The sequence below is a fragment of the Dendrobates tinctorius genome, unplaced genomic scaffold (assembly GCF_039654945.1).
Source record: "Dendrobates tinctorius isolate UK_male_01 unplaced genomic scaffold, ASM3965494v1 ptg000060l, whole genome shotgun sequence".
Classification (NCBI taxonomy): domain Eukaryota; kingdom Metazoa; phylum Chordata; class Amphibia; order Anura; family Dendrobatidae; genus Dendrobates; species Dendrobates tinctorius.
The window spans coordinates 23,550,043-23,574,004 of NW_027361728.1; the positions used below are offsets into that span (position 1 = coordinate 23,550,043).

Genomic DNA, 23,962 nt, shown 5'->3' on the forward strand with positions numbered 1-23,962 from the left:
AAGCACAACCAACATTCAAAAGTGACCAAAACATCAGCCAGAAACCATTGGTACTGAGATGTCGTCTGTGGTCCCCAACTGCAGAACCACTCCTTTATTGAGGGTGTCTTGATAATAGCCAATAATTTCCATCTGTTGTCTATTCCATTTGCACAACAGCATGTGAAATTGATTGTCAATCAGTGTTGCTTCCTAAGTGGACAGTTTGATTTCACAGAAGTTTGATTTACTTGGAGTTATACAGTATTCTGTTGTTTAAGTGTTCCCTTTATTTTTTGAGCAGTGTATATCATATTCAAACTACACGTATAAAGGTCAATCACGACTTCTTTTAAAAAGGACTAGTCACTTGCCATAAATATATATTGCACACTTACATACGTGTGCATGTGTATATATTATATATATTTAATTGATAAATAAACCTTGTATAAATGCTGTTGTTCTCCTAAATCTGATGTTGTTATTCCGTTGCTCCTGTGTCTCACTATTTCAGAGACACAGTATGATTTCCTAATCTTATTATTCAAATCCAGTTATCTAGCCAAGTGGGTGTGGTTCTCATCTCTTCTATATTGGCGTATTTCTTGAGGACCTGGCCCACTTATCCTGGTAAAAGACATACAAAAGAACAAAAATAACACCAAAATCAAGAAAACAGCAGCTGTTATACCAGGTAAATAATACATATTTAAGGCAGGTCTTACTTTATAAGGGATATGTTGGGTTCAGCTAGCATTCACAGTGTAATAAATAGTTAGACAATCTTAGAATATACTTTCAATACCAATTAATATACTTCCAGTTTAAGCTGTCACATGATGACCACACAGATGAGGCCACAGTAACAAGCCGAGTACCCACAAGTCCATAACATGAGCACTAGTGATGAGCGAACGTGCTCGGATAAGGTGTTATCTGATCATGCTCGGGTGCTAACCGAGTTTCTTCAGCGTACTAGAAAAATATGTTGGAGTTCCTGCGCCTGCATGTCTCCCGGCTGTTCGACAGCTACAACACATGCGATGATTGGCTACCAATAAGGCATTCCCCCCCATGTGTTGCGGCTGTCGATCAGTCGCGGCGACTGGAACAACTCTTTCGAGCATGCCAAAGACAGTCTGCTAGCACCGGAGCATGGGCAGATAACACCTTATTCCAGCACATTCACTCATCAGTCATCACTCATGACTATGAATTTTCATTCTGTGAATACCAGCATAGAAATGGGAAATCCTAAGAAAATTCTATAGCTTTATATTATACCATATTATTTAACCTGCTTTTAAGTGGAAAATATCATTTACATATGTATGAAAAGCAGACAAAGCCGTATGGATAATGACAAGTGGAGCTGACATTTTGGTAAATGCTGCACTATATGGTGATATACATCTCAGAGCTTGCTGGCAGACTGGTCGCAACCCATAAATGCCTTCGAAATCCTGATTTCATGTGATTGCCATGGACAAGACTCTGCAAATTAAGGCAAACGGCAATGACTCTTGTGCATAGTCAGGGGAATTAATGCCATATTACAGGCAGGCAATCTGATTTAGTAGCTGGACGAGAACTTGAGTCAGTAAGTAAGATGATGAAGTGGATGTAAAGTAGATGGGTGTCAGTCAGGCTGTGAGTTCTCAGCAATACTCAGCTTTATATACAAAAGAGAGATTTACTGTATCTGTAGCACAAACCGCAGAGACCTCGGTGATCCGGACCCCAGTGTGTGCACGGTAAGGTCAGACAGACCGAGATGTCAAGTGCACGGACCGAGCCTGCCGTCACCCAATTAAGCTTCGTTCCGTGCTGGTAATTGCATTTTCAGCATTTTGTTAAACAAAATTGCTAATTATTTGCTTCTATAAAGAAGACGTGGTCATTTTAAGGTCAGAGCTCGACTACGCACTCGTTATATTTTATTCATGGATGGCAAGAAAACCGCATCAAACTACTGCGTCATAGGAAGGAAATCTGTAGGTCTGTAGTATGTAATATAGAGAGAAGGGGGCTAGAAAGGATAATCATAGAAACCCAGCTTGTGACATGGCCACACATTGTACATATCAGTCCCCCCTTACAGGATGCACAATCTCCAGGGCATCAAAGGAGACCACCGCTGCAATGTGTACAAGGGACGGGGGAACTTTTATTAAAAAGCCTGTAACGCAAAAGTTGTTCACAATAAGAAATCTAAATATAAAATGCAAACCCAGAAACCTCAAAAAGAGCCACATTCCTAATGGTCGAAGGAAAAAGGCACAAGAGACCACGACAGTCCAGCTAGGCGCTTTTCTCTGCGAGATCCTCAGATTTCGGTTTTCTGAACCCTTGTACTGGAGATTCTGCAGCTATCAGCAAATGTCCCATCATTTTTTAGGGCATAGATAGAGTCAGGCTTTATAGTTAACAGGAGTGTATCACCCCAAAACTCCACTTACACTACTAGGGAACTTAGCACCTTATAAAACTCATATGAGCCGTATAGACTTCCCTTCATCAGTTTTTCTGCATCTGCAATCAGCATGCTGCACACCTCCCCTTACCGATGCCTGAACTGAATCCCCAGCCCTGAATGTTCACACTGACACTGCAGGAGCCCAGCGTATGCACACATACACAGTACATGCATGAACAGACACTCTTATCTCTCTCTTCTGACTGTGGCACCCCCTGCCTGTACACATGATCACACAAGTGGCTGTGCGATCTGGCATGCAGCAGGAGGGGGCACTCGCTCATCCCTCTCTCCTGACACTCTGTGCACGCTCGCTGGGCTACTGCAGTGTCAGTGCATACTTAGAAGTCTGTGGATTCTATTCAGGCACTGCTTGCACAGTGTATGAATCCAGAACAGCAATGCTCTGTACACCGCTTAGTGGCTGCTCACAGGTACTGCAACTGAGCTCCTTTTCACATGACCAGAAGCTGAACTACAGTACCCAGGAGCGGCCATTATACCGCTTATAGAGCCCTGCTGTTCTAGCATCATACACGATTTTAATTCAACCGTTGCCGTCAGATCAGAACGCTGGGAGGGCTTTTTGACAGACCCACAACAATTTCATATTGATGACCTATCCTAAGGATAGGTTAGAAATACTGAAGTAGTGGACAACCCCTTTAGGTTGATACAAGCCATCATCTAATGGAAGCTAGCTTCTAAGAGATCACTTTCAAACCAGTAGGACATACAGGTGTACAATGTCAGGGTTGGATGCTTCAGACAACCTCTTTAAATTTATTTAAGTATTGATTGACTTCCATAAACCAATTGAAGTTGGAGAATGATTCACTTTTATAATGGAAGAGAATCGGCCATTATTGTTACAGTAATTAAATTACTGACAATGGTATGCCGCATGTAGGGGCATGGATCATTAGGATGCTAATTAAAAGGGTTGTCCAACTACTAGGACAACCCCTTCTTAAGCTAAATGTTCGTCCGCGATAAAATAATAAAGCCTATACTCACCTTTCGTGCTGGCGCCGTTCCAGTGATGTGGTGGAAAGACACGTGATGCTGGCGCCCAATCAGCACTGGCGTCACTGTTTCCGCCTTCAGACAAATTGAACATGAAGAGGAAGCTGATTTCAGACTTCCTCTTCATGTTCAGTTTATCCAAAGGCAGATACAGTGATGCCAGCGCTGATGAGCGCCGGGCATCAGGTGTCATTCCAACGCATCACAGACCCGGGGAGAGCAAGCGCTGACACAGTGGGATCGGCGCCAGCACCGGAGGCAAGTATAGGCTTTATTATTTTATCGGGGCTGAACATTTAGTTTTAGAAGGGGTTGTCCTAGTAGTGGAAATCACGCATTGATAGAACATCTTCTTGAAGCTTTGCTGAAATATCTCGGACTGCATTCCCCGATGGCTTTCACCACTGAAATGTAGCATAGAGGCTGCATGGCACAGACCCAACTGTAGACAGGATAGAGGAAGTATTTGGGACTTTTGGGGTTTGGATTAAGAGTTCAGCCCTACTAGATGTGGGTAATGACCAGTAACATGCACAGAATAGAAGGGGGTCAGATATACAGTGCCTACAAGTAGTATTCAACCCCCTGCAGATTTAGCAGGTTTGATAAGATGCAAATAAGTTAGAGCCTTCAAACTTCACACAAGAGCAGGATTTATTAACAGATGCATAAATCTTACAAACCAAAAAGTTATGTTGCTCAGTTAAATTTTAATCAATTTTAAACATAAAAGTGTGGGTCAATTATTATTCAACCCCTAGGTTTAATATTTTGTGGAATAACCCTTGTTTGCAATTACAGCTAATAATCGTCTTTTATAAGACCTGATCAGGCCGGCACAGGTCTCTGGAGTTATCTTGGCCCACTCCTCCATGCAGATCTTCTCCAAGTTATCTAGGTTCTTTGGGTGTCTCATGTGGACTTTAATCTTGAGCTCCTTCCACAAGTTTTCAATTGGGTTAAGGTCAGGAGACTGACTAGGCCACTCCAACACCTTGATTTTTTCCCTCTTGAACCAGGCCTTGGTTTTCTTGGCTGTGTGCTTTGGGTCGTTGTCTTGTTGGAAGATGAAATGACGACCCATCTTAAGATCCTTGATGGAGGAGCGGAGGTTCTTGGCCAAAATCTCCAGGTAGGCCGTGCTATCCATCTTCCCATGGATGCGGACCAGATGGCCAGGCCCCTTGGCTGAGAAACAGCCCCACAGCATGATGCTGCCACCACCATGCTTGACTGTAGGGATGGTATTCTTGGGGTCGTATGCAGTGCCATCCAGTCTCCAAACGTCACGTGTGTGGTTGGCATCAAAGATCTCGATCTTGGCCTCATCAGACCAGAGAACCTTGAACCAGTCTGTCTCAGAGTCTTCCAAGTGATCATGAGCAAACTGTAGGCGAGCCTTGACATGACGCTTTGAAAGTAAAGGTACCTTATGGGCTCGTCTGGAATGGAGACCATTGCGGTGGAGTACGTTACTTATGGTATTGACTGAAACCAATGTCCCCACTGCCATGAGATCTTCCCGGAGCTCCTTCCTTGTTGTCCTTGGGTTAGCCTTGACTCTTCGGACAAGCCTGGCCTCGGCACGGGAGGAAACTTTCAAAGGCTGTCCAGGCCGTGGAAGGCTAACAGTAGTTCCATAAGCCTTCCACTTCCGGATGATGCTCCCAACAGTGGAGACAGGTAGGCCCAACTCCTTGGAAAGGGTTTTGTACCCTTTGCCAGCCTTGTGACCCTCCACGATCTTGTCTCTGATGGCCTTGGAATGCTCCTTTGTCTTTCCCATGTTGACCATGTATGAGTGCTGTTCACAAGTTTGGGGAAGGTCTTAAATAGTCAGAAAAGGCTGGAAAAAGAGATAATGAATCCAAACATGTGAAGCTCATTGTTCTTTGTGCCTGAAATACTTCTTAATACTTTAGGGGAACCAAACAGAATTCTGGTGGTTTGAGGGGTTGAATAATAAATGACCCTCTGAATAAACTTTTCACAATTTAAAAAAAAATTAAACAAAGAAATAACATTCTTTTTTGCTGCAGTGCATTTCACACTTCCAGGCTGATCTACAGTCCAAATGTCACAATGCCAAGTTAATTCCGAATGTGTAAACCTGCTAAATCTGCAGGGGGTTGAATACTACTTGTAGGCACTGTATGTGGAAGGTGCGTTTTATAAGAAGCCATGAAAGATGCAGGCAATGGTCTCACTAGAATTATCTCCCGATTGTACAGGCTTGGTTTGCCCTAATCCTAACTTTTAGAAGGAGCAAATATTCTCCGTAACGTGTCAACTCAATTGTCTTTGATTTGCATATTGCTCTGTCGAATAATATCGGCCATATTATCGGTACAGAGACCTTTGCAGTTAGCATAGAAGAGTAGCCATTTCTGCTTCTTCTACCTTGGTGGGGCATCTGCTCCAGCTTAATACAATTCTTACCCTGAATATATTTGCTACGGAAGGGCAGTAATAAAGGGGAAACCCTACAAATGAAGGCTGCGAGGATGTGCGCAACCCTCCGACTCACAAAATGCTCTGTAATCCTTGCCGAGCCGCCGTGAGATTCAGTTTGTCTGTTTTAGGTGGTAAGTAATCCTCCTTACCGCCATGGCTTCACAGAAGGGAATCAAAAGACAGTGCGAGAGCATATTCTCAAAAGGGTCCTAATTCTGAACTACATCTAGAACTTTGCCAGCAAAGTACAGAGATTGCAAAGAGGGACTTAGCCGAGGCTTAAGGGAGATTACTAAAACAAAAGAATAAGAGATGGAGAATTGGATTCTTTCTCTCTATATATCCCCATCTATTTATATTCTTGTCTATTTATTCCTGTGGAAACGTTTGCATATTTTGTCTACATGGGGAGAATGTTCGTTACTGGGGATAAGGCTTCTTAGCTACTGTATACACCTAGGTCAGAGACCATCATCAGCTCTGCGCCCAAACCTATAGTAACAGCGTCACCTGCTGAGCATTACTGAGAACTGCATGTAACACAGCCGAATATAGTGAATTCACTGCATCACGTATTTCATATTATCAATTCTTCCAAGAGAAAGAGCATTCGTAACGCTTGTAGTAAAGTAAAATGTAACACACTCATCCATTCCCATTTAAAATTGCACAAAACAGTTTACGTTTTTTGCGTAGTCGAAATTTCCAGTATTACGCTTAAAGAAGCAGCAAACATTAGTTTTCTTGAAATCAACTACACAGTAAATACTGTAGATTTCTCTGGCTTTTCTGGCAGTCCGGCTTTCTTTTGCATATGTGGCTCTTTGTTGGGCTGGTATAAACTCTCTTTGGCTTTCTACGGGCCTTTAGGCTGCTTTCGTTAAGACTTAACAAGCTATCCTATGGTAGAAGTAAAGGTAGCCCAAGTCTTTAGGTGGTCGTTCAGATGCTGACACTTTATGGTCATTGTAAATCACCCATCTGTAAAACAAAAATCAGAAAATCATTTTTTCAATGCACGGATTGAGATAATGAACACAGAAATGCTGCCCTCGCTTCCCGAATGCCTGATCTTAGTAGGTGGACGAATAGCAATTGCTCAAAATACACCATAAAAACAAAACACGCTACCAAAATGTGCCAATTTGGCTACGAGGTTTGTTGTGTACAAATAACATTTTTGAAGAAGTATTACTGAGTAAGTGTCTCGTCTCACTTAGCGACGCACCAGCGATCCCGACAACGATGCGACCTGGTCAGGATCGCTGGTGTGTCGCTACATGATCGCTGGTGAGCTGCCAAACAGGCAGATCTCTCCAGCGATCAGGACCAGCGAGCACGCTGGTATCCAGGGAGCACAGCGGGTAACTAAGCGCTGCGCGCGTTTAGTTACCCACTGTTTACCCTGAATACCAGCTCCCAGCGTCTGCTTACAGTGCTGGAAGCTCGCTAATCGTTGGTCTCCCGCTGCCACACGCAGCGATGCATGCTGGCCAGCAGGAGACCAACGATCAAAAAATGGCCCAGGACATTCCTGCACAATCAGCGATACCCGGCGGGGAAACCGGTCGCTGATGCGTGCCACACACAGTGAGATTGCTGGCGAGATCGCTGTTGTGTCACAAAATCGGTGACGCATCAGCGATCTAGCTAGCGATCTCGCTTAGTGTGAAGTACCCCTAATAGTGTGAAAAGTTGGAAAACAAGGGCATTGGTGCCATAATGACTACACAGAGGTGATAATCACAATGGTATCAGTACGGCTGGAGTCACACTAGAGATTTTAAAATCGGTCTGATTTAGTTCCTGCAAAGTCGGACAAATGTAATGCGAGTGTTATTCATTTTTCATGCAAGTATAAGCGGATTTCTCACACCTAGAATCCGATTTACGTCCGACTGCAATGCGATTTTAACATGAGCTTTTACATAGAGAATTGTTTTATGTCATTTACACATCGTTTTCAAAGGAAATATTCTTCAAAACACAAACACACATACTGTATATATAGAATAGATTAGATAGATATGAAAACCTGGAAATTCATCTGCCACGTACAGTAAAATCACAGCAGAAGCCGACAGGGTAGAATAGATGGATAACATACAGTAAATACAGTGGGTACGGAAAGTATTCAGACCCCTTTAAATTTTTCACTCTTTGTTTCATTGCAGTCATTTGGTAAATTCAAAAAAGTCCATTTTTTTCTCACCCCATGTTGACTGAAAAAAACAGAAATGTAGAAATTTTTGCAAATTTATTAAAAAAGTAAAACTGAAATATCACATGGTCATAAGTATTCAGACCCTTTGCTCAGTATTGAGTAGAAGCACCCTTTTGAGCAAGCACAGCCATGAGTCTTCTTGGGAATGATGCAAAAAGTTTTTCACACCTGTATTTGGGGATCCTCTGCCATTCTTCCTTGTAGATCCTCTCCAGTTCCGTCAAGTTGGATGGTGAACGTTGGTGGACAGCCATTTTCAGGTCTCTCCAGAGATGAATAATTGGGTTTAGGTCAGGGCTCTGGGTGGGCCAGTCAAGAATGGTCACAGAGTTGTTCTGAAAGCACTCCTCTGTTATTTTAGCTGTGTGCTTAGGGTCATTGTCTTGTTGGAAGGTGAACCTTTGGCCGAGTCTGAGGTTCTGAGCACTCTGGAAGAGGTATTCATCCAGGATATCTTATTACTTGGCCGCATTCATATTTACTTCAATTGCAACCAGTCGTCCTGTCCCTGCAGCTGAAAAACACCCCCATAGCATGATGCTGCCACCACCATGTTTTACTGTTGGGATTGTATTGGACAGGTGATGGGTGATGAACAGTGCCTGGTTTTCACCACACATACCGCTTAGAATTATCACCAAAAAGTTCTATCTTTGTCTCATCAGACCAGCAAATGTTATTTCTCATAGTCTGGGAGTCCTTTATGTGGTTTTAGCAAACTATGCGGACTTTCATATGTCTTGCACTGAGAAGAGGCTTCCGTCGGGCCACTCTGCCATAAAGGCCCGACTGGTGGGGGGCTGCAGTGATAGTTGACTTTGTGAAACTTTTTCCCATCTCACTACTGCATCTGTGGAGTTCAGCCACAGTGATCTTGGGGTTCTTCTTTCCCTCTCTCACCAAGGCTCTTCTCCCACAATTGCTCAGTTTGGCTGGACAGCCAGGTCTAGGAAGACTTCTGGGGGTCCCAAACGTCTTCCATTTAAGGATTATGGAGGCCACTGTGCTCTTAGGAACCTTGAGTACTGCAGAAATTCTTTTGTAACCTTGGCCAGATGTGTGCCTTGCCACAATTCTGTCTCTGAGCTCCTTGGCCAGCTCTTTTGACCTCATGATGCTCATTTGGTCGGACACGTACTGTGAGGTCTTATATGGATAGGTGTGTGCCACTGTATATACATATATTTACACACATATTATTTATATATATTTTGCGTATATATAATATGTGTATATACTGTATATATATGACATCTTTATATCTATTCAAAGAGGAGATCCCAAGAGGGAAAAAAAAACCAAAAACACCAGATTCCCGCGCTGCTATACACAGAAATGTACATTCGACCTGAAGAAGAGGTCACTGAATGGACCTCGAAACGCGTTGTCTCTGTATGTACCATAAATAAAGTACTGATATTGGAACCAATTTCTACAATCTACTGGATTTCCTCTATTAGATGGTTGAAATATAGCAGCGCGGGAATCTGGTGTTTTGTTTTTTTTCCCTCTTGGAATCTCCTCTTTGAGTAATGGAAGCAGACGCTGTCTGTCTACACCATCCTGCTGCAGCTTCATTGCATGTCACTAAGCGCATACAGTAGTTGTGGCTTTACACAACTATTGAGGGTGAGTACCCTGCACTATTCAATTTATATTCATTATATCTGCACTGGTAAGGCCCTATGGGCGCGCTTTTGTGGTTTCTTTTATCTTTATCTTTATATCTATGTATTTTATATGTATATATCTATTCTATTCTAACCTGTCGGTGTGATTACTGTACATGGCACATGAATTGCCAGCTTTTCAAAGGAGATCAATGTTTATAAATCGGACAGCACTCACATGGTCCGAGTGCTGTGCGATTTTTTTTCGCATCCATTCACTTCTATTGCAGGATGCGATCCGATTTCTAATTACAATAGCAGCATGCTGCAATTTCTTTTCCAGTTCGATCGTGATCCGAGCCGAGCTAGAAAAAAAACACACAGATGAACACACAATGATAGAATAAAATTGGTCTGAATGCAATCTGATTTTTAATCGGATTGCACTCGTCCGATTTCATTGCAAGTGGGAAGCCACAGAACACCATGTGTAACCAGCAGGTTGTCTCACATTTACCTTCCTTCCTTTTTAATGTGACATACATAATGCCCAGACATTGTCGATGTTCCTATATGGCTGATAAAGGCAAACAGTTCATATCCTAGGAAAAAAAACAAAACAAAATCAAGCTCTTCCCTTCAAAAACATGACAATTTGCCCTTATCTAACAGCCTGGGACAGCCCTTGTAATTCAGATATTATGGTTTTAGGCTTTACCTGTCAGATAGAGAGTTTTGTATTTCCGTCCTGATAATGTAGTAAAAGTAACTAATATTAGATTCAAACACATCACATGGTAAAAGACTATTGATCTGGTGAAAGGTCTTCTTTAAGGCCGGGGTCACACTTGCGAGAAACTCGCACGAGTCTCGCATCTCAATACCCAGCACTCGGGACCGGAGTGTGCGGCTGCATGTCTTTCTATGCAGCTGAGAGCTCCGGTCTGAATGCCGGTGGCAGTGCTGGGTATTGAGACACAAGACTCTTGCAAGTTTCTCGCAAGTGTGACCCCGGCCTAAAAGTAAAAGTGGTCAGTTTTTGCTGATATTTTATTTTGCTTCCTCTCATGAGTATTCCACTTTCCTTTTTTAAATTGACCATATAGTTCTAGAGATCCAAGCCTTTTTATTTAGTGCTAGTATTTATGGTCTTTACTATGCCCCAGAGAACTCTATGAGCACCACCACATTGGTAAAGACCTCACAACATAGCGCTAAATCAAAATTCCCATATCTCAAGTACTGTATGATAGACTTAAAGAAAAATTGTGCATATGTATGCAAGTGTGTGTATATGTGTATGTACGTATGGCCTACCGCCTCAATATACTTATCTAACGATCCCTGTGTTGCCCATTCAAGATTTTCTTTAAACCAGGACCTTTGCATCATGTTCTCATGTTCTTATGCATTTAATAGCCCTCTGTGTCTGTACTCTTACACATACTGGTTGGTAACCGGCTCATGCTGTGACGCCTCTGGCTATTACGTCCAAGAGTGGACCCTCTGGATCGCGGATCCGGAGCCCCTGGGCCGAGCGCACCTGGTGAAGACCGACCCCTATACAGGGATCGTTAGGGGCAAGACCGCAGGGGGCGGAACCGCGACAGCCGGAGCCAGCAGGGACGACTCGGAGGACTGGCAGACAGAGCAGGAGTAGCGAAGTGGAGGCCAGTAGAAAAAGGCTGGAAGCCCACAGGAAAGGTACAGCGAGGACCACAGGAAGGAGGCAGGCAGACAGACACGGACCAGGAACAGGGCAGACAAAGGAACAGCAAGGGTAGACAGGGTACACAGAAGAAGGTAGGGCCGATGGGTGCTGCGAGTCACAAACAATCATCAGGCGCCCTCAGAATAGAGCGGACGCCTGATATAAGCGGAGACCGGAAGTGCGCCCTACAGACCCTCCCCTAGCGACGCCCCCTGCCAACGGAAGAAGCCGGGGGAACGCGCGTGCGCGGCCTAAGGCCGCCGTGGTCACCCGCAGCAGAGCGGCAAGCAGCGCGGAGGAACGCGCGAACCGGAGGGAGCAGGTGAGAGGAAGCTGCGGCGGGCGCCGTCGCTAAAGGGGCATCGGCGGGCACGGCCGCCGATGTCACAGTACCCCCTCCCATATGCCCTCTCCTTCTGAGGTTGGTTAGAAATCTTTTCATGATAAGGGGGGCATCGACATTCTCTCGGGGCTCCCAGGACCTCTCCTCTGGGCCAAAACCCTTCCAGTCGATAAGAAAAAGAGTCTTACCTTTGACCCTTTTCATAGCCAGGATATCCTTTACTTCAAAGACATTGTCAGAACAAATTGGCGAGGGAGGGGACATGGAGGTTGGTTGGAACCGATTCAAGACCACAGGTTTAAGGAGCGAGATATGGAAGGCGTTAGGGACCCGGAGTGACGCCGGCAACCTCAATTTGTAGGCTACCTTGTTAATGCGCCCAAGTACTTCAAAAGGCCCGATGTACCGAGGACTTAATTTGTAAGCAGGGACTTTCAGGCGGATATGTTTGGTAGAAAGCCAGACTTTGTCCCCGGGCTGGTACGGGGGTAGATCCCTTCGTCTTTTGTCCGCGTGTTTCTTAATTCGGACGTTGGCTAGCTCGAGCGCCTCTCTGGTCTCCTTCCAAATTTGCGAAAACTCCTTGGCGAGAGTGTCTGCTGCAGGAACTCCAGACGATGCGGAAAAGGGCAATGGAACCCCAGGATTTAGCCCAGTTACCACAAAGAACGGTGTCTTGGACGTTGATTCGCTGGAATGATTATTATGAGCGAATTCTGCCCAAGGTAGAAGAGAGACCCAATTATCCTGATGGGCGTTAGAAAAGTGGCGTAGGTAGGTGGTCAGAATTTGGTTAATCCGTTCCACTTGGCCGTTGGTTTGAGGATGATACGCTGAAGAGAAGTCGAGAGACGTGCCCAGGAGCCGACAGAGGGCCCTCCAGAATCGGGAAGTAAACTGGACCCCTCGATCGGTCACGATTCGCAGAGGGAGGCCATGTAGCCTGAACACGTGGTGGATAAAGATTTCGGCCAACTTTGGGGCAGATGGCAGTCCGACCAAGGGAATAAAGTGGGCCATCTTGGAAAAGCGGTCAGCGACGACTAAGATGGTAGTACACCCAGCCGAGCGAGGGAGATCAGTCACGAAATCCATGGCGATTTGCTGCCAAGGAGCCTCTGGGACAGGCAACGGATGAAGGAGGCCGGAGGGGAGAGTCCTTGGAACCTTGTTCTGAGCACAAGACCTGCAGGAGGCTACAAAGTCCTTAGCATCCTGGTGGAGAGAGGGCCACCAGTAATACCGGGAAAGAAGCAAAAGAGTTTTCTTAATCCCAACGTGCCCAGCAACCTTGGAAGAATGTCCCCAGCGCAGTACTTCCAGGCGTTTGTTTGGGGGGGACGAAGGTCTTGCCAGGCGGAGGGTTAGAGAAACTCACGGGGGCCACGGAGATAACTTTAGCCGGCTCGATGACATACGATGGATCCTCCTCCCTCTCCGGAGGCTGCAAAGACCTGGAAAGCGCATCGGCTTTGATGTTCTTACTGCCGGGCCGGAAGTGGAGCTTGAACTCAAAACGGGAAAAGTACAGAGCCCACCTGGCTTGTCTGGAGTTGAGTCTCTGGGCAGATTGCAGGTAGGCCAGGTTCTTGTGGTCAGTGAAGATAGTAAAGGGGTGCACTGCCCCCTCGAGCAGATATCGCCATTCCTCCAGCGCCATTTTAATGGCCAATAATTCCCGGTCCCCAATGGAGTAGTTGCACTCCGCCGGAGAAAAGGTTTTGGAGAAGAACCCGCAGGGGACAAGACGTCCAGATGGAGCCTGTTGGGAGAGAACCGCCCCAGCTCCAGTGGAGGAGGCATCAACTTCCAGAATGAAGGGCCTACTGGCCACAGGACGGTGTAAAATCGGAGCAGAAGCAAACGAGCGTTTCAGGGCAAGAAAGGCGTCCTCGGCTTCAGAGGGCCAGACGTTAGGCTTCGTCCCCTTACGGGTCAGGACCGTAATGGGCTTGGTGACTGTAGAGAAGTGGGGTATAAACTGCCGGTAATAATTAGCGAAGCCGAGGAAACGCTGGATGGCCTTTATGCCAACCGGACGAGGCCACTGGAGTACCGCGGACAGCTTGTCCGGATCCATCTTAAGACCGGAATCCGTGATGATGTACCCCAAGAAGGGTAACGCTGTTTGCTCGAAGAGGCACTTCTCGATCTTGGCGTAAAGACGATTTTCTCGAAGGCGCTGCAGGACCATGCGTACACTTCTCCGGTGGGAGGAGAGGTCGGTCGAGAAAACGAGGATATCGTCCAAATATACCACCACGCAGGAATAGAGTAGGTCTCGGAACACCTCATTTACGAATTCCTGAAACACCGCTGGAGCGTTGCAGAGGCCGAACGGCATGACCAAGTATTCATAATGGCCGTCCCGGGTATTGAAGGCCGTCTTCCACTCGTCCCCCGCTCGGATTCGGATTAAGTTGTAAGCTCCCCGCAGATCCAACTTCGTGAAGATTCTGGCCCCCCTCAGGCGGTCGAAGAGTTCAGGAATCAGCGGGAGCGGGTACCGGTTTTTGACCGTGATGTTGTTCAGGCCCCGGTAGTCAATACAGGGTCGCAGGGACCCATCTTTCTTCCGGACGAAGAAGAAACCTGCGCCCGCAGGGGACGAGGACTTTCGGATGAACCCCTTGGCCAGATTTTCCTGTATATATTCCGACATAGCCGAGGTCTCTGCTGGGGACAAAGGATATGTTCTCCCTCTGGGAGGAGTGGCACCAGGAACTAGGTCGATAGGGCAGTCATAGGAGCGATGAGGGGGTAAGGAATCCGCCTCCTTCTTGCTGAACACGTCGGCAAACGTGTGATAGGGTGCGGGTAAGCCCGGGAGGTCGGCAGGCTTCGAGCATGGACGAGGACGCGTGAGGGCCCGTAGGCAGTGCTCCTGGCAGGAGTGCCCCCAACGGAGAACTTCCCCAGAGCGCCAGTCAATCACAGGTTCGTGCCGTCTAAGCCAGGGCAGTCCTAGGAGAACCGCATGGGCTAATTGTGGCAGGACATAAAAGGCTATCTTTTCGAGGTGGAGAGCTCCGATTTGAAGATCTACTTCGACGGTAATCATGGTGATGAGTCCGGGTAAAGGTTTACCATCAACGGAGGAAATAGCGCGAGGGTTCTTCAATACCAACACCGGAATCTGGAGTTTGTCAACCTCCTCCTGGCGGATGAAATTACCGGCAGCACCCGAGTCCACATACGCCTCCACAGACCCGCGCCCCCGACCTGTAATTAGCAAAGCTGAAAGAGTAAGGGGAAGAGAGGAATTTTGATCACCTAGGGGGTCCTCTCTTACCTGACCTAGGTGGAGGCATTTCCCGACCTCTCTGGCTTCTCAGGACAGGAACGCACGAAATGGTTGGCCCCTCCACAGTACAGGCAGAGGCCCTTGGTCATCCTCTCCCTGCGGCGTTGCTCGGACAGTCTGACCCGATCAACCTGCATAGGTTCAGGAGCGGCGCTAACAGGAGATACAGGGAAACGGGGGACAGGAGCCTGATACAACCTAAAGGACCTTCTCTCTCCGACTGCCTCTCTGGCGCGCTCCTGAAAGCGTAGGTCTATGCGAGTGGCCAGCGAAATAAGGTCCTCCAGAGTGGTGGGGGTGTCTCGCCCGGCAAGCTCATCCTTGATCTTGCTGGAGAGGCCTCTCCAAAAGGCTCCCACTAGAGCCTCATTGTTCCACCCTAACTCAGAAGAGAGGGTCCGGAAGCGGATGGCGTATTGCCCCACTGTGAGGGAACCCTGGCGGAGGTTAAAAAGGGCCTCAGTGGAGGATGCTAAGCGACCCGGTTCATCGAATACCTTGCGAAAGGTTTCTAAGAAGGTCTGTAAATTTAGCACTACGGGGTCATCTCTCTCCCACAAGGGGTTCACCCAGGACAGGGCCTCACCCTCAAGATGGGACACAACGAATGCCACCTTGGCGCGGTCAGTAGGATACTGAAGGGGGGCAAGCTCAAAATGTAGCCTGCATTGATTTAAAAAACCCCGGCATAACTTGGGATCTCCGCCGTACCTGGGGGGTTTACCCAGACGGGGGGCCGGAGTAGGGGCTACATCCGGGGAGGAAGTTGCAGCGGCAGCAGAGGATTGCAGGGCCAGCAATCGGTCATCCACGGATGCCATGTAACCCAAGATGTGGGATTGGGCGTCGCGCTGCTGCGCGAGCTCCTGTTGAAGGCTGACTAAGAGAGGAGCGTGCCCGGGGTCAGAGGTCTGCAGGGCGGACAACCGGGTGTCCATAGACTTCATAAAGGACATTATCCGGTTCTGATTTTCACGAAGGAACAGCAATTCCTTTTGTGTGGCGGCTGCGGCACCGGCGGGATCCATGGCCTGATGATACTGTGACGCCTCTGGCTATTACGTCCAAGAGTGGACCCTCTGGATCGCGGATCCGGAGCCCCTGGGCCGAGCGCACCTGGTGAAGACCGACCCCTATACAGGGATCGTTAGGGGCAAGACCGCAGGGGGCGGAACCGCGACAGCCGGAGCCAGCAGGGACGACTCGGAGGACTGGCAGACAGAGCAGGAGTAGCGAAGTGGAGGCCAGTAGAAAAAGGCTGGAAGCCCACAGGAAAGGTACAGCGAGGACCACAGGAAGGAGGCAGGCAGACAGACACGGACCAGGAACAGGGCAGACAAAGGAACAGCAAGGGTAGACAGGGTACACAGAAGAAGGTAGGGCCGATGGGTGCTGCGAGTCACAAACAATCATCAGGCGCCCTCAGAATAGAGCGGACGCCTGATATAAGCGGAGACCGGAAGTGCGCCCTACAGACCCTCCCCTAGCGACGCCCCCTGCCAACGGAAGAAGCCGGGGGAACGCGCGTGCGCGGCCTAAGGCCGCCGCGGTCACCCGCAGCAGAGCGGCAAGCAGCGCGGAGGAACGCGCGAACCGGAGGGAGCAGGTGAGAGGAAGCTGCGGCGGGCGCCGTCGCTAAAGGGGCATCGGCGGGCACGGCCGCCGATGTCACACATGCAGCATTACATGAACACCCAATTTCTTACATTATGGCTGGATGGAACAATGCAAATAATTGTTGCCATCCACCTTTCGTGTCCCCCCTATTTCCATTTCCTCATAGACTGTAAGCTTGCGAGCAGGGCCCTCATTCCTCTTGGTATCTGTGATTTATGTGATTATTGTTATGCTGTAATGTCTCTTATTGTCTGTACTACAAGATCCTCTTAAATGTAAAGTGCTGTGGAACATGTTGGTGCTATAGAAATATGATTATAATGTATGTATGTATATATATATATATATATATATATATATATATATATATATGTACATTTACTGTATGTACACACATACCCCATCCCTAATCAGTTACCGAGTGACAATGTCACTTTAGCCAGTGGACTACTGACCAAACTCTCAGAACTCCATCAACTAAAAAAATGGATAAGTCATAGCTCTCAGAATATGGGAACCGAAGTCAATTTTTTAAAAATTTTTTTTATGTATTTAAAAAAAATAGTGGAATTACTGGCTAATTTTTCAATTCCACCTCACTTGGAATTTTTATTTCTACATTTTAAGAAAATTACACAGTAAAATTAATGGGTCATTCAACACTACAACACGTCCAGCAAAAAACAAGCCCTCAAACAGCTAAATCAACAGAAAACTAAATAAATACATAAAATTATGGCTTTTGAAAGGCCAGGAGGAAAAAGACAAAAAACAAGGTGTTATTGATAATATCGCAATATGGAACAGCCAGAAAAAGCCATCAGTAACAAATAGCATCGCTCTTCTTACTTCCGTTCCCGTCTTTGACGCGAGGTCCTTCTTCATTGTTAGTTAGGATTCCATTTGATTGCTGATTGTTTTCATCATCCACAGATTCTGAAGTGTTTGCAGCATCATCTTCACATTCAGGGTGCGAGAATATCCAGTCCAAGGCTCTTTCTAGATTGTTGTTCTGGGATGGGAGAGGAAAAAGCTAGTTTAAAAAGATCGGAATTTTTAGCAAAAAATGACTTCTAACTGAATTGAAGAATTTTAGAAAATATATTATTCAGAATTCTAACTTCTGGGCCATGCATCTATCTCGAGAATGGTGGCCAAATGTGTGCTGCCCAGTAATGAGGAGGAGGTCGTGCATGCTCAGCTCTCCGATCCATTTCATGGGAGCCCAAAAACTGCGGCGGTGCCAGTGTGTTTGGCAGTTTTTGAGAGAATCATGTGGCCATCTCTCGTTTGCCAGCAGTGGACGCTAAGACTCTGTTCAGATGTCGGTCTCGCACTAATTTTTTACATCTGTACTCTGTAGGCTGAACATAATGTACACTAATTTTGGAATATGGTTGTACTATATATTTTGGGGTTTTAGTACTATACATCTTCTGTATAACAAATTAAATTCTTTTTAGCGACCTTCATACTCCTTAAAGGGAATCTGCCAGTAGGTTTTTGCTACCTCATCTGAGAGCAGCATGATGTAGGAAAAGAGACTCTAATTCGAACGATGTATCACTTAGTTTACTAGGTGCAGCAGTTGTGTGTTTTTAGATGCAGCTTATAGCAGAGCTCAGAAAGCTAACCCCGACAACACCACAGCTTTCATTGACAGTAAGCTACTTATCAGAGGAGGGGGGTGGTCGGACCAGAGCTCACGTGCAATGCGGCCCAGGCAGTGATAATCTCCTGGTGATAAAACCTTCATTGTATGGAAACAACAGCACACAGCCTAATGAATGCCATCCCAGGAATATGTGTCTCAGCTGCTACCTCATGCTGTCTGCAGATTACATAGCAAATACCTGCTTACCAATTCCATTTAAATGGGCATAAATGGTCTTCTCTATTATAACAAAATCTCTTTCCAAATATGCTATTAGGGAATAAGTTAATAAAAGGAGTCACCTGTTCAGGACTTCCCCTGACCAGAGAACAGATTGGTTGCAGATTTGGAGGACCTGTCCTATCCTGCACTACATTGCCAATCCAATGCACTAGACTTAAGATTACATTTTAACAAAAGGGAGTGTTCAAAGCTGACAACCCCTTACATGGATTCTGTTCATTAAGGAAAAATATAGCACCTCAAGGCTATGTAGCCTGCTGGAGACTGTGTCAACCCTTTCCTGCAACTAAAGTATCATTAGTGTAATGTGCAATTCCCTCTTTAGATAAACGCTACATCAGATTGTATTTTTCTCCTGTCACCAGACATTGCTAAAATACAAGGTTGCAATAGAACGTCAATGTAAGCAGCATTGTTAGTGGGCTAGATCACCACAATGTTGCCCTGACACTGTAGACTTTACAGAGGTTTTTGAGTTAGGAATAGGATCAATTTTAGCATGTTCTGTATTCTCTGACAAGCATGCAGTAAACTATATCTTTTACTACATATTCAAGTCCTATCCCGGTACAGGGACCCTGTTTAAAATGAAATTATGTACTGTATGTTGCTTTCTTACTTTGAGCCACACTTCTTAGATACCAGTAACTATAGTAGCCCTAATGATGGATTTTTTCTTAACTCTTAGGAACATGGTTTCATGGGAATTACTATTTACCTTATTTTTCGAATTATAAGATGCACTTTTTATTCCCTCAAATTTGCGGGGAAAATGGGGGTGCATCTTATAATGCAAATATACCTTACCGGCCACAGTGGATTAGGGTCAAAGGGTCACGGCTGGAGGAGGAAAGAGTGGAGCGTTGCTGCAGGCCGCAGGCCGGTATGAGGGCTTGTTCGGATGTGCGGTGCGCCGCTGTGAGTGTCCGATGCTGCTGCGGGAGCTCTGCCGACGTTTTGTGAAACTCCAGAGCCCCGCAGTTCCATGGTTTCCTATGCGGTGGACTCCAGGAAAATGGCTGCCGGGGGTGGTGCATGCGCAGATTGAGATCTCATCTCCCAAGATCTTAGTGCTGAGATCTCCATCTGCGCTGCCATTTTAGAATACAGTATACTGAAGCTTCATGTTTTTATGCTGTGAAGTAACTTACTGTTGCCCTCAATGCCTGAAAAGCTTGATTTCTCTGGAAACCCATGGATGTGATGAGGGCTACGATTTCTTCTGGTGGTTGGTTGACTGGTGCGGATAGTCCACAGGACGGTTGGGCTGATGCAGCCGCACACCCAGGGATGTTTAATGGCTCTGCAAAATCTAATGAGAAACACAGAACGTATTTATTTCAAAACGGAAATCATTTAAGAATTGCAAGGCTTATGTTCTAAAAAGCAAACTGAGAAATAAAAGGTTTTGAACCTATTTCCCCAGTCTCAACCTACAAGTGAACATATGTCCTAGCTGAATAATCTGTAATAACAAGAATTAACAGACTTCCCACTATTTCCTATAATCTTTGGGTCCTTAGAAATTCTTAATTAACGCTGATAGCAGAGAATATTAACCCTTATTTGTTCCTTCATAGCCTCATTGTTACTTTACTGACCAGGATCTTCCATGTGTGCAATTATCCAGTTGAAAGCCAATTCTGCACCCATGCTTCCAGTGTAGTACACAGCCTTTCGACAAGCCTCCAGAGGAAAACCCATCTCCGCCAGCTGCATGACTGAAGATTCGTCTATGTCGGGAGCTGAAATACATTGGGGGAGAGGCCATTCAGCACTCCACATCCTGGAGCCATTGCTTTGAGCTAATGACGTGGCAACATGGAACAGGGGTATAGCCAATGCCACAAGTTACAAAAGCTTAATAGGAAATTATGTACATCGTAGCCCTGGTTGAAAATCATTATAAATGTAGCATTACGGACAGAATAATATACTATGGAATGGAACATAAATATGGAATTGTTGCAGCAAAAATGGATTTCATGCATTCAAGATCATCCTGAATCACTTTTGTTTTAAGCCTTTAAAGGAAAGGTGCCGCAATTTTATATAATTTGCAAAAAAAGAGTAAGTGACAAAACATGTTGTTTCAGCAAATGTTGTACTAACTAGGATTTATGGTTTGTTTGTAATAATGTTTTAATGTAGCCACTGGGCGCTGCCATCTTGATTTGCAGATCTGTGGAGGACTCATACAGTCTGCAAATATGGCCGTCCCTGGACATAGGAGACTGCGGCCGGTTCCCGACCCCACCATGCAGCCTCATTAGCAGAGAACTGGGCACGCCCCTGTGGGCTGCACCATTCACTGCTGTAGGTGTGGCTGGGCGCCACTTTACTGTAGCCCAATGCTATCTGCTGAGCTCCACTTTCTGCACCGTGCTTCCTGCTCCAGCTCCACTGTCCTCCTGCTCTGTCTCCGCCTCCTCACTCACACACAGCCCCAGTGATCTCCGGTAATCTGACACCTTCCTTTTTATGAGAGCTTTTATGGCTGTCTGAGGACAGTGACATATACAGCCCATAGTCTAGTGTATAATTGGGGGGGCTGGTAGTTTCACCAGTGTGGGCATATCTGTAATACTGTCTCCTGTGATACTGCCTGCTGAGCCGTGTATCTAATCCTATCCTGTGTGATACTGACTGCTGAGCCGTGTATCTAATCCTCTCCTGTGTGATACTGACTGCTGAGCTGTGTATCTAATCCTCTCCTGTGTGATACTGACTGCTGAACCGTGTATCTAATCCTCTCCTGTGTGATACTGACTGCTGAGGCGTGTATCTAATCCTCTCCTGTGTGATACTGTCTGCTGAGCCGTGTGTCTAATCCTCTCCTGTGTGATACTGACTGCTGAGCCGTGTATCTAATCCTCTCCTGTGTGATAGTCTGCTGAGCCGTGTATCTAATCCTCTCCTGTGTGATACTGACTGCTGAACCGTGTATCTAATCCTCTCGTGTGATACTGACTGCTGAACCGTGTATCTAATCCTCTCCTGTGTGATACTGACTGCTGAACCGTGTATCTAATCCTCTCGTGTGATACTGTCTGCTGAGCCGTGTATCTAATCCTCTCCTGTGTGATACTGTCTGCTGAGCCGTGTATCTAATCCTCTCCTGTGTGATACTGACTGCTGAGTCGTGTATCTAATCCTCTCCTGTGTGATACTGACTGCTGAGTCGTGTATCTAATCCTCTCCTGTGTGATACTGACTGCTGAGCCGTGTATCTAATCCTCTCCTGTGTGATACTGTCTGCTGAGCCGTGTATCTAATCCTCTCCTGTGTGATACTGACTGCTGAACCGTGTATCTAATCCTCTCCTGTGTGATACTGACTGCTGAACCGTGTATCTAATCCTCTCCTGTGTGATAGTCTGCTGAGCCGTGTATCTAATCCTCTCCTGTGTGATACTGACTGCTGAGCCGTGTATCTAATCCTCTCGTGTGATACTGACTGCTGAGCCGTGTATCTAATCCTCTCCTGTGTGATACTGACTGCTGAACCGTGTATCTAATCCTCTCCTGTGTGATACTGACTGCTGAACCGTGTATCTAATCCTCTCGTGTGATACTGACTGCTGAACCGTGTATCTAATCCTCTCCTGTGTGATACTGACTGCTGAACCGTGTATCTAATCCTCTCGTGTGATACTGACTGCTGAACCGTGTATCTAATCCTCTCCTGTGTGATAGTCTGCTGAGCCGTGTATCTAATCCTCTCCTGTGTGATACTGACTGCTGAGTCGTGTATCTAATCCTCTCCTGTGTGATACTGACTGCTGAGTCGTGTATCTAATCCTCTCCTGTGTGATACTGACTGCTGAGCCGTGTATCTAATCCTCTACTGTGTGATACTGTCTGCTGAGCCGTGTATCTAATCCTCTCCTGTGTGATACTGACTGCTGAACCGTGTATCTAATCCTCTCCTGTGTGATACTGACTGCTGAACCGTGTATCTAATCCTCTCCTGTGTGATACTGACTGCTGAGTCGTGTATCTAATCCTCTCCTGTGTGATACTGTCTGCTGAGCCGTGTATCTAATCCTCTCCTGTGTGATACTGTCTGCTGAGCCGTGTATCTAATCCTCTCCTGTGTGATACTGACTGCTGAGCCGTGTATCTAATCCTCTCCTGTGTGATACTGACTGCTGAGCTGTGTATCTAATCCTCTCCTGTGTGATACTGACTGCTGAACCGTGTATCTAATCCTCTCCTGTGTGATACTGACTGCTGAGGCGTGTATCTAATCCTCTCCTGTGTGATACTGTCTGCTGAGCCGTGTGTCTAATCCTCTCCTGTGTGATACTGACTGCTGAGCCGTGTATCTAATCCTCTCCTGTGTGATAGTCTGCTGAGCCGTGTATCTAATCCTCTCCTGTGTGATACTGACTGCTGAACCGTGTATCTAATCCTCTCGTGTGATACTGACTGCTGAACCGTGTATCTAATCCTCTCCTGTGTGATACTGACTGCTGAACCGTGTATCTAATCCTCTCGTGTGATACTGACTGCTGAACCGTGTATCTAATCCTCTCCTGTGTGATACTGTCTGCTGAGCCGTGTATCTAATCCTCTCCTGTGTGATACTGACTGCTGAGTCGTGTATCTAATCCTCTCCTGTGTGATACTGACTGCTGAGTCGTGTATCTAATCCTCTCCTGTGTGATACTGACTGCTGAGCCGTGTATCTAATCCTCTCCTGTGTGATACTGTCTGCTGAGCCGTGTATCTAATCCTCTCCTGTGTGATACTGACTGCTGAACCGTGTATCTAATCCTCTCCTGTGTGATACTGACTGCTGAACCATGTATCTAATCCTCTCCTGTGTGATACTGACTGCTGAACCGTGTATCTAATCCTCTCCTGTGTGATACTGACTGCTGAACCGTGTATCTAATCCTCTCGTGTGATACTGACTGCTGAGCCGTGTATCTAATCCTCTCCTGTGTGATACTGACTGCTGAACCGTGTATCTAATCCTCTCCTGTGTGATACTGACTGCTGAACCGTGTATCTAATCCTCTCGTGTGATACTGACTGCTGAACCGTGTATCTAATCCTCTCGTGTGATACTGACTGCTGAACCGTGTATCTAATCCTCTCCTGTGTGATACTGACTGCTGAGTCGTGTATCTAATCCTCTCCTGTGTGATACTGACTGCTGAGTCGTGTATCTAATCCTCTCCTGTGTGATACTGACTGCTGAGGCGTGTATCTAATCCTCTCCTGTGTGATACTGACTGCTGAGGCATGTATCTAATCCTCTCCTGTGTGATACTGTCTGCTGAGCCGTGTGTCTAATCCTCTCCTGTGTGA

General features: G+C 46.3%; 1 protein-coding gene and 1 long non-coding RNA gene across 4 annotated transcripts in view; one reads left to right on the forward strand and one right to left on the reverse strand.

Annotated features, from left to right (window-relative positions):
• Window positions 1-6,513: 6,513 nt before the first annotated feature.
• The window catches only part of USP13 (ubiquitin specific peptidase 13), a 212,011-nt gene continuing 194,562 nt past the window's right edge, over window positions 6,514-23,962 (reverse strand). The window contains exons 17-21 of the mRNA XM_073578782.1: window positions 20,246-20,389; window positions 19,796-19,956; window positions 17,597-17,759; window positions 10,290-10,374; window positions 6,514-6,919 (exon numbers count right to left, since the gene is read on the reverse strand). Of these exons, the coding sequence (XP_073434883.1) occupies window positions 6,826-6,919; window positions 10,290-10,374; window positions 17,597-17,759; window positions 19,796-19,956; window positions 20,246-20,389 (647 nt within the window). The 3' untranslated portion in view covers window positions 6,514-6,825. The remainder of the gene's footprint in view (window positions 6,920-10,289; window positions 10,375-17,596; window positions 17,760-19,795; window positions 19,957-20,245; window positions 20,390-23,962) is intronic.
• LOC141092541 (uncharacterized) overlaps window positions 21,003-23,962 on the forward strand; it is an 81,929-nt gene continuing 78,969 nt past the window's right edge. For 2 of the 3 annotated variants that reach the window (XR_012232832.1, XR_012232830.1), the window contains exon 1: window positions 21,006-21,103. This is a non-coding gene — a long non-coding RNA (uncharacterized lncRNA). Of the gene's footprint in view, window positions 21,104-23,962 lie in introns of all 3 variants that reach the window. The other variant, XR_012232831.1, reaches the window with a different exon arrangement.